General features: G+C 34.1%; 3 protein-coding genes across 3 annotated transcripts; 2 read left to right on the top strand and 1 right to left on the bottom strand.

Annotated features, from left to right (window-relative positions):
• Nucleotides 1-280: 280 nt before the first annotated feature.
• On the top strand, nt 281-909 carry LOC126972318 (28S ribosomal protein S18c, mitochondrial). The gene is made up of 2 exons (XM_050818990.1): nt 281-416; nt 484-909. The coding sequence occupies exons 1-2, from the start codon at nt 380-382 to the stop codon at nt 852-854; spliced, it is 408 nt and encodes a 135-aa protein (XP_050674947.1). The 5' UTR covers nt 281-379; the 3' UTR covers nt 855-909.
• A 704-nt stretch (nt 910-1613) lies between these two features.
• LOC126972299 (uncharacterized) lies at nt 1614-3287 on the bottom strand. Its single transcript, XM_050818955.1, has one exon. It carries the CDS (start codon nt 3236-3238, stop codon nt 1769-1771), a length of 1470 nt encoding a protein of 489 aa, XP_050674912.1. The 5' UTR covers nt 3239-3287; the 3' UTR covers nt 1614-1768.
• A 2353-nt stretch (nt 3288-5640) lies between these two features.
• Nucleotides 5641-7421, top strand: LOC126972308 (uncharacterized). The gene has a single exon (XM_050818968.1). It carries the CDS (start codon nt 5980-5982, stop codon nt 6826-6828), a length of 849 nt encoding a protein of 282 aa, XP_050674925.1. The 5' UTR covers nt 5641-5979; the 3' UTR covers nt 6829-7421.
• The last annotated feature ends 4109 nt before the right edge of the window (nt 7422-11530 follow it).

Raw genomic sequence — 11530 nt, 5'->3', positions numbered from 1 at the left:
GGCAGTAACTTAAATAAAACATGGCAAGAAAGTTTCCGAAAAGTCACACTATCAAGCAGTTTAGTAAACGGCGCAATAAATAACAGTTATAGCCATTTTGTCGGATTCATGTTCAACAAACTGTTATATAGTTAATATTAAAAAATATATTTGTATCGAATTCTAAATTATCTAAAGTGAAGTGAAAAGAAGCAGTAAAAGGTTTAGTTTAAAGATCCTAGAAGCCGAGCTATAAGTACCAAAAAAACAGAAATTATCAACAATAATGACAATTCACACATGACAACTGTCATCGCTTGGTAATACTTCCGCTGCTCTGATGACGGTTTCAGGTTATGTTTAGTTAAAGTTAATATTATTGATATTCGTAAAAAAAAGTATGGCTCTCATTAGAAACCTATCAATGCGCAGCATAAGTAAGTATTGTAAGAGCAAATTAATACATATACATTTCATCGTAAAATGAACTCACTTTTATTTCAGTGCTGAATATGAAAAAAGTTTTCATCTCTGATGTCCGTGGGTTAAATAGTGAAGCTGTTAATGACGATTTACCTGTTGAAATGGAAAACCCATACAAAAAAGAGAAGCGACAATGCATTTTGTGCAAACTCAACATAAGCCCTGATTACAAAAACTATAGATTGTTATCTCAATTTCAAAGCCCCTACACTGGAAGGATTTATGGTAGGCACATAACAGGACTATGTAAAAATAAACAGGAGGCTGTCGAGAGAGAAATAGTCAAAGCACAAAATTGTGCCTACATGCCCTACTTTTATAAGGACAAAGTGTTTTTGAAGGACCCTAGATTGTTTGATCCGGAGAATCCCGTCCGTTCACATAGGTTTTAATATAGTATAGTAGTCATTTTAACATTAGAGTAATTAAAATATCACAAATGGATAATGGGTTTTTTACTTGAGAAGCATGTATTTATTACAGCCTTGTACCAATTTAATTTTTCTGTTATTATTTTATTGGCCTGGATATGTCCATGAAGGCAAATCTTAAAAGATGAATAAGATGTGTTACCTTCTGGATATTAATAATGGTATACAAGTAGTACATTACAGTATATCAATAGCAACATCCTGACTACCTGGTTGTGTCTCATGTGTTATCCACTTAACACATTCTTCAATTATAAACACTTCCACATTTTTACATCTATATTTTTTTTTTATGGAATAGGAGGACAAACGAACGTACGGGTCACCTGGTGTTAAGTGATCACCGCCGCCCACATTCTCTTGCAACACCAGAGGAATCACAAGAGCATTGCCGGCCTTTAAGGAAGGTGTACACACTTTTTGGTATATGGCATATATCCTTTTATACAATGTGGCAAAACATTGTTGTAATAAAATATTCCTGGATATAGTGTATGTGTTCAATCTGGAGTGCAGGTAATGGTGATCACCACTATCAAGCTCGCTCCTCCTGTTCCATAAAACAAATTGGTTAATATTTAGAAAAAGTATTGTGAAGTGTTATATTAAATTGGTTAACTTTGCCCATTTCCTCAGTGAAAACAAATAGTTTTCCAGATTAACATTAATTAGTTTTTGTAGACTTATGTAATATGTAGGGTTAGTTGTAAACCAATTAAATATGTAATAAATTTATATTTCTTTTATTATTATATACTGTATTATATTTCTATTTACCAGCATACAGCAATTCAATTTTTGAAATTATATTAATTAAATATACATAAATCATCAATATTAAATTAAAATTAATGGCTACATACATTAAAAGAAAATTAAGTATGAATACTAGATAAAATTATGCTAGAATCATTGGGTGTAACAAAACAGTCATTTTCTTCATCATAACCAACTAACTCATGTGGTATTTTTAAAGTATCCAATATCTCTGAGTAGTCCATATTCCGTTTATCAGGAAACTTAATTTTCATCAAATCAAAAAGTTCCATCAAGGCCTCTTGACAGCCTTTTTGCCACTTCCTTATCAAACATCTCAACTCAGCAGTGTCTTCTGTCATAGTTTTAGCAACTAATAATTTCTTTTTCATTTCTATTCTGGCTTGCATATCATCTATATCTTTCTTAGTGATTGAACCTGTTGAGTGTGCTTTTTGTAATTTACATGTTTTATTACTATTTCTAACTAAAGAATTTCTTTTCTGGAAAATCTCAAAATCATCATCATCAGAATTAGATTGTATATTAGCAGGTTCAGTTTTTACGGGATATAATAGTTTCTGTTTTCTAGGTTTACTCTTTTTGATAAGTCCAGTAGTAGATGTATTTTTATGTAGCTTTTGTATCTTTACATTAGTTTCCACGAATTCATCTTCCTCATTCACATTTTGTGGTAAACTTATCTCAGACAGTGGAACCTCATCAGAGTCTGACTCAAAAAGTTCCTGAGTTACAGATTTTTGTGTTAATTTTTTGGGTTTTTCATCCACCTTTACATTTTTCATTAACTTTTTCTGTAAAACAATTATACATTCTTTTGTTAAGTTATTTGGAAGCATTTTCTTTTCTTCAGATTTGATATCAACAGACTTATTTACAATATTATTCTCACAGTAACTTTCTTGTTTTGAAATGGGATGTTCGTTAGAATTACTTTTTTTGGCCTTAACAATGTTGCTACTTGTTGAAAAATTCTCTAAATCCAATTTAAGTTTTTTGCTAATGTTCTCTTCATCCTCCTCCCCACAATTTGAATTCAATATTAATTTTGAATTTACTTTTCTGGTCTTAGTCATTTTGTTGGCAATGGCTGATATCTTTATGGGGATGTCATTCTCAGCTTCCATTTTTGAAATAAGATTAGAATTCATAGTCTTATCAAGGTTACTTTTAATGGGTGAGAGATTTACGGGACCATTAATATTTTTGCTTATATTTATATCATCTTCGTCCCCAGAATCGGCAGTTAAAATAAATGTTTTTGACTTTCTTTTACCAAGTGAGGTATCTCTTGAAGGAGTGTAATGTTTAACGTTGTTTCTGGGTTTAGGTGTGCCTTCATCATTTTTTATTACTTCTTGAGGTAACTCTGATGTTTTCGCACTTTGCAATTCACCGTGCGATTTATTTTCATCCGTGTTGGTTGCATTTGAAAGTGGGGATATAAATGGGGATTTACCTGTCTTTTTCCAGTTTCGAGACAAACCTATGCGCCTGATTGGCGTTAACAAAGTCTTTGTTATACCACCTGGAGTTTTAGGTGAATTTACTATATCTACATTCTTCATTTTATTTAATTTGTCCAGTTAACACCCATAGGCCATATTGACAACTCCACTGTGATACGAAAAATAAAAAAATGTCCTGACTGAATTTGTCAAAATTTAAGTCAAACTTTAAATAATATTTCCCGCTCTGCCCGTTGATAGTAGGCTCTGTCAAATACCATCGGCCATAGATCTATTATCCCCACAGAACAATTATCGAACTGACGTTAGTTACACATCATGCCGAATTTACATGAAGAAGCTAGTAGTAAAAGTCAAAAATATCTTAATCTATCGAAATCATATTTGATCATTTTTAATCGTCAATTTTTGGTTTCTTATAATAATAAGAGGTACATAATGTAGTTTCTAAAAATAATTTAACACTCTAGAAAACCATGATGTTTTGTTTTATTAAAACAGAGTTATAGCAAGTTCTTTACCAAGCATTTTTGTTATATTATTTATAGTAAGCTCAAAAAAATTTGAAAACAAAAATATATGAACGATGCGGGATCCTAGCTCGCGTTCCGTGCGAGTGCTCTTACCAACTAGGCCAATCGTTCGAGTGACGTATCGTTGATAAAATCTTGTATGCTTTGTTCAACTCAGGTTGTTGCTTCATCTACAGGATCTATTTTACAGTTGATAACCTGCTCAACCTCAATATTTGCATATTAAGAAATTGACTTGAGATGTTTTTTAAGTTTCATTTTACTGTTTTTCCCGGTTTTTCCTTTTATATATAAATTGACAGTTATTAGCAAGTTTTAGCCTCCCGGCGCGATGACAGCTCTCATTTCCAGCTTTATTTACATGATTTACCCGTTTAAGGTCAATGATATTTAAAAGTATAGATAGATTACGTAGACAACATTCGGTGTTTGAAAATGATACACTAACGCAAACATGAATAATTTAACATTGCAATAGCACACTACATTACGATTACACGTTAAAGAAGAATAATAAATAAAATTATAAGCGAAAAAGAGATAAATCTATTTTGCTAATTGCTTCGTATTTGTATAGGAAAAATACAGTTAATTCCTCAGATATGATTTTTTACCGTACACCGTGATTTATGCCTAAATTACGATTCATTCATGAGTTCATGTAGTAAAAGCTATAAAGAAGTAAAACTGCATTGAAATTAGGTACATTATGTGTGTGTCATTGATTTTATAAAAAATATTTTAATATTGATTATAATATATGGCCACATTGATGATATCAATTATTTATACATAAAATAATAAGAAACACATAGACACCAAAACAAAACCGAAGGGTATCTACAGTAAGGGTCCCTTTTTACAATTTTACTAACGACGGCTCCAAAAAAGTTTTAAGATTACAATTAAGTATAATTTTTTGTATCTTATATTATTTATGAATTTATTTGTTTAGAAGTCTTTTTGTTGAGGGCTTATTACAATAAGGTAAGGGGAGAAGAAGAAAATGATCCATTGATTCTTCTGCAGTTAGCAAGGGATATACTGAAAGGGACAGAGTTACTGAAAAACCTCCTACGTAAACTGGTTTTAGTAGTTTGATAGTTCAGCTACCTATATACGCACTTGTTTATTAAAAATTATAACATTTTGTATTACATCCACTGCAACAACGACTTTTTTATATCATTTCCTAAAATATTCTACTTCGATCATCCGCAACAGACAGCATCAATATTTCGTCACTTCTGTACGTTAATCTATGATCGCCTTGGTGGCGATCGGCGTTGTCATGGCGACGTATTTATTTTGTTTGTTAAATAATGAAATCAAACAAAATGTTAAAAATCATGATTTCTTAACTGTGGTATGTATTTCAATGTTTTTTTTTTCCTTTCGTAATTAGTGCATCTTCCCATAACACAAGACAGCATTTTAATGTTTTACTTATATCAAATTGTAAGCAATTCTGTCAACAACAAACGCGTGTGTACCGTTTTCGTATCGAGAGAGCGACTACGACTAAAGGAACCAATTGACTCAATTTAGGCGCGATTGATTTTCGGCGCGCTAGTGACATATCTACCTCTTTTAATACTATAATATCATTATTTAAGGTTAGAATTTTTTTCGTAATTTTCTTAAAAACCTTGTAATAAGATATAATCATGGACAGCTCTATCAAGTACAATATTTTTTACCTACTAATTCATGCAGCATAGAAATGTCTTACGCATTTACTCTACAAATAATTAAACAAATTCCCCTGAATAATATTAATGTATTATTCGGAAAACGAGAATTCGTACCAAACATTGTTAACAGTAACTTTAATTTTGAATGAATGACATGTCACATCACTTGACAATCAAACCAAAACAAACAAAAGAGTCGAATATATTATATAATATATGTAGAGTTCGAGTCGAATATGGCGACGAAGTATATTCCGGATAAGTTTGAAAGCGAAGAATTTCATAAAACGTAGTAGACTTCGGCTATCTCCGTTTTTTACAAGATTATAGCCGTCATCTGTCAATCTTTGAATGACTGCAAGTTTCATACAATCGCTTTTTTATATGAGAGTTTCGCTAGGCTGTTTCGATCGACACGACACGACACCGACACTCGACAGGCCCTCTGCTAATTTTGAGATAAAGTCGCGCCAGTGTGTTCGTTTTTTCTCTGCTCAATATACCTACACAACTTAATTGGAATTTGGAATAGACAATTGATTGATTGAGTGATTTATTTAATTATTGTGCAATATTGTGTAAAATTTATTCTTGTGTTTGAAAATATTACATAATGCCGTTTCTTAGAATCACTTCGGGAACTTTTGGGCAGCTTCGTACCTTTGCTACGTCAACAGCCCTTGGAAAGAGAGTGAAGACCTTCGCTGTTTATAGATGGAATCCAGACGAGCCCGACAAGAAGCCCTATACGCAAAACTTCGAAGTGGATTTAGATGACTGTGCTCCCATGGTGTTAGATGCTTTATTGAAGATTAAAAATGAGATAGATCCAACCCTTACATTCAGGAGATCCTGTCGGGAAGGGGTTTGCGGTTCGTGCGCAATGAACATCGACGGTATTAACACACTCGCGTGCATCAGTCATATTGACCAGAATACATCAAAACCCACAAAGATTTATCCATTGCCCCATATGTATGTCGTTAAAGATCTGGTGCCTGATTTGACAAATTTCTACCGCCAGTATCAGTCGATTCAGCCATGGTTGCAGCGTGAAAATGAAGCAGGAAAAGGAAAGGAAACACAACTTCTGCAAGATGTAGAAGATAGAGCCAAACTTGATGGGCTCTATGAATGTGTCCTCTGTGCTTGTTGTTCCACAAGTTGTCCATCCTACTGGTGGAATGGAGACAAGTACTTGGGACCAGCAGTACTCATGCAGGCTTACAGGTGGATTATTGATTCCCGTGATGATGCAACAGCAAAGCGCTTGTCCAAGCTGAAAGATACATATTCAGTTTATAGGTGCCACACAATAATGAACTGTACCCGAACATGCCCCAAGGGTCTTAATCCTGGCCGAGCTATTGCACAGATCAAAACATTGCTATCAGGTATGGTAAAGAAGCCAGACCCCATTATGGATCCAGCTGGTCTACAGAAACAGGCAGCACAAAACTGAAAATGGCAATGTACATATATAAATTATTAACAAGTTGTATGTATTCTTTATGTGAACTTATGAAAATTAGTATTTTGACAATATTTCCATTAGAAGAAACAAGAGTAACATTAAAAACAAGTATTATCGTGTTCATTACTTCATTTAACTATTTATTTTAGATTACTTAGTCCTTTATTTGTTAACTTCGTTGAAATTATTCAAAAGTATTGTTCCTTTTACATTGTATTCTAAGATATTATTTATTATCATTTAGTCAAATCATTAGTGTCAGCAGTAATTAGAAATGTTCATAAAACTTAAAAATTTATAGAATAAGGCAGTATTTTGTGGAAATCTGTTGCAATTTAAAATATTATAAATGATGATATTTAGTGTTAAGACTCACAAATCACTAACACTCAATTTGCCTATACACAAGGCATCTTCAAGAGCTGTTGACTCACCAATAGCTATAACAAGATTTATGTTGTGTGTTTTGTTCAACTTAGTGGAATTATCACTAAATCTCATCATAAGCTATATTAAACCTTGCCATGTAGTTTGTGTATTTAAAATAGATTTTTTGAATAAAGTTTATTTTGATGAAATTATTGTTAGTTTCTATTTTCAATAATTTATGTATAGATTAAGACTAGACTTGTGTTATGTTTTAGATTCTACTGGGAAAGAAACACCTTACACATCAATGATGGTAGTGGTAGGGATGCCTAATTGATTATTTACACGAGTAAAACTACAGTTTACAAATGTATATTTTTATAATGCTTTATAGCATTAGCTATAGATTATACTCTAGTCTCTTAATTATATAAGTTATAAACATATATACATAAATATGTAATTACCTATGCCTATAGTTTAGATGAGTTAATCCATCAAGTTCCATGACCTTTATTCTGTCACTGGCTGGACTGATAAGAAAATGGTCCTGCATTAAGATAGTTTTGTATTGTTTAAATACTAAATTACTTGGATAAAAAAGAATATAAGAATAAATTCACATGAATTTCTTCAAGTACTCATTCTATACAAATTATGTAACATAAATTAATAATAATTACAAATATAGTAGCTGGTGATACTTACTATACTTGATTGTTGTAGTATTCAGATCATACAGTCTAATATTTTTGTTCAAATACGTTAAACACCCATTAAAACTGATGAACATTGAATGTTATACATAAGTTGAGCTTTAATGAGAAGAAGTGACAAGAAACTATTTAACACTCTTTCAACAATCGTGTAAGCTGATACATAAATAATTCTATAACAAATTCTTGTTTATTATTATTATTTGTTGGTATAGCGTAAGGTACATAATACACATTCTGTCAACATTTGTGCTATCTGTTGCGGCTTATGAGACATATCACGCTAACAGACAGGCGGACGGACAGTGGAGTCCTAGTTATAGAGTTCTTGTTAATTCTTCTCGGTACAGAACCCAAATAAAACTACTCTCAGATTGTTTTTGATGTCAATTACAATAAATAGGTGCCACTGCTTCACAAACAAATTGCGCTCTGTTACCTCTGTGCTGTCTATTTGGAACGTGATTCGATCTCTGGAAAGATATCTCGATCTCAATAAGAAGGCCACACACATATTATGGCAATACTCACGGCCATTCGATCCTCCGGTCGAAGTCCTGAATGTGAGCCCTGCGAACTTCATCAGAAGATTTGCCCTTATCGGCACTATGCCTCCGGTCGTTTTTTTCTTGTCGGCTTCTGCTTTTGATTGGCTGTTGTAGTCCGTTGCTTACCAGGTCCCGTAATCCCTGATTCTGTTTCGGCTAGTTCCATCTAGCCTGCGGTTTCTTCTGTTGCATTTACTTTCTCTGCTGTTGTTATCCAGCAGTATTATTTGCACTAGTAGTCACATTCTTGCGTTGTTCTTTTGCCGACAACATGAAACATGCCATTAAGTACCTTATCTTCGGTACCATGTGTTAAGATTTGTTGCGGGCCTCATTTTCTTTGTGTTATCCGGCACGACTTTCCACTTATTCTTGGAGTGCTACGCTTTTCTGTTCTATCGGGCGGAGAATATGCTTATCCTTAGCTTCTTTAAGCGCCAGTTATTGAAGCAAAGCGTTTTAGAACCGAAGCTTTTATACGGGCAACTCGATGCGCGGGCTCTCTAACCGTACTAAGCGTCAGATTTTAGCGTTACACGAGAGCGTCAGATTTGTGACGGTTGTAACGTTATTTCTCTAAGCACTCTATTTAGCTCTTTAAGCCTCACCGTAAAGCCGTTCTCACATAATTAAATCGTAATTATCTGTATGAGTATCTTTAATTAATAGGTACAAAACAGTATTCCCCGATATTCCTTATTATAAGACTTATGAAGTCAATATCTCGAGAAGAAAAGACAAAAAGGCAAAAATGAAAGACTAAGTTAATAAGGCGAATCTCATCTACGCAGGACCAACGAATGCGCGTGCTGCTCACGTACAAGGATATTGGTGACCGAACACCATCACAATTTTTATGGTACTCATATAGTTTTGCTGGGACAAATTTTCCGGATGGTTTTATTCGTGATTTTGGTCTGGTAGAATATGGTCAGTATATTACCGTAAGCACGCATGGTCAAGTTACTGTTGCATCGCAACCGTGTAGCAGTCCGTACGATCTATCTTCATTAGCGGGTACTGTGTATTTCGAGATTACGGCGTGATAGATTGCACAGCCACTAGTACCTACCTACACAGCGTGTCTTCGAGTGCATGAATTAGTGACCTGAAGCAGAGCATTGATACGGCAAGTCAGGCCTTCGACAGGAATCCTGAGTGCGTAGTACCATCATCAATCTCACACCCGCTCCGTAACCGCCAAGGGAATAGTAACTTATTGCTGCTGATATCATTGGTATTTTCGTCGTAACGCTTCGAAGTATCGATCGCCGTGCACGTACCGACAAAGGTAATCATTGTTAGCGACATTAAATGACTGCCACACATTCATGCGCTATTAATCGTAATAGATAAGAACTCTTGAATAATGGACCCTTTCATATAAATATATATTTAATCTGTCACAGTAACGTGATCGATTTGAGAGGCATCTTTGAATGACAAGAACTTTGTAAAGGATTTTTGAATTTTTACCATGCGTTTTATGTGGCATTTATAGAAAGGGTTCCATATTATGCTATTGAACTCCAAAGTACTTCCAGCAAGCGTGTTAAATAGACAAATATGAGTAGTTGTGTTTCTAAATTCTTTAGAGTTACGTTTAAGGAAACCTAACATTTTCCATGCCTTTATAATAATATGATCATAATGATTGACAAAACTTACTTGGAATCAAATAGTACTCCCAAATCACGAACGACTGTTACTTGACTTACAATCTCCTTGTTAATTTTGTAAGAGGAGAACTTTTTTTTTACGCTTGGAGAATTTAATGTGTGAGCACTTGTTCGCATTGATATCCATTTTATTATTTGAACACCAATTGTAAATGGAATCAATATCGCGTTGCAAAAGGTGTACATCTCTGGCACAGCTTACTGTACGATATAATTTGACATCGTCAGCGAAAATTGAGGATTCACTATGACTTATATGGTCTGCTATATCATTTATGAAAAACAAAAAGAGGGTCGGTCCTAAGTGGGACCCTTGTGGAACGCCAGAAGCTGCAGTGAAATCATTGGACTTATAGCCACCCAGAACAACTCTTTGAGTCCTATTTTTCAAATAATGTTTTAATTTTATTTGTAGTATCTCATGAAGCTTATTTATTATATTATACAATATTACATTGTAAACATATTTTTTGATGAAAAAAAAGGCCGCTGTGTTTGTAGTTTTTGACTTTCAATAATTGATGTCACATCACATCCTATTTTGAATAAAAATATTTGAATTTGAAATTGATTATGAACGATGCGGGACTCAAAGCCGCAACCTCTCACGTTCCGTGCGAATGTTGTTTTCAACTAGGCCAACCGTTTGAGTGACATATTGTTTAATCCCAAATGTAAGTAGTATGTACCCATCACCAAGTGATGCATATTTCTTCCACTTTGTTTCGGCAGTTTCTATCGCTTCCTGCCGCTTAGCGCCGCATCCCAAGCGGCCTCCCGTGTCTCCAGGGAGACAGTCAATGACATAGTCACTATCAGGTCTCTTACCATCTTCATGTGAAATACTTCTTAGCTCTAGGATATCCTGCAAATTGCCAATAGCGAAGGGTATACGGCCAGAACTGCGGGGGAAAATTGGCCATGATGCGTCATCAGCAAGTCTATGTTGGATCAGCAACACAATGTAGGTTAGCACATTAAGTATTGAAATAAATAGTTTCGTCTCGTACAATAGATATTTATTTATGTTCATTGATAACTATCGAAATATACACAAAGCGATAAAATATACAATTATTACAAAACAATACAAACAGATTCAATCACACGTCTAGATCATCAATTGAACCCCTCGATGTCTATCAATATCAAATAATATAAATAGAGAGATAACTATACCTAGGTAAGTAACATAACAGACGCCGATGACGCATTTTAAAGAAGCGAAACACAGACTAACGGCCATTCCCAATATTCAGTCTATCACTTACTTGAGATAAAAATCGTAACTATCGTTGACTTTTCTGTCCCAATAAACTTATCGAACTAATGAATAAGGTAACTCACCTTATCCGTACACGCTGTCTGTCAATGGGAC

The sequence above is a fragment of the Leptidea sinapis genome, chromosome 26 (genome assembly GCF_905404315.1).
Source record: "Leptidea sinapis chromosome 26, ilLepSina1.1, whole genome shotgun sequence".
Taxonomy (NCBI): Eukaryota; Metazoa; Arthropoda; class Insecta; order Lepidoptera; family Pieridae; genus Leptidea; species Leptidea sinapis.
Note: the sequence above shows the minus strand (reverse complement) of the source record. Positions and strands in the feature narration are given on the sequence as shown.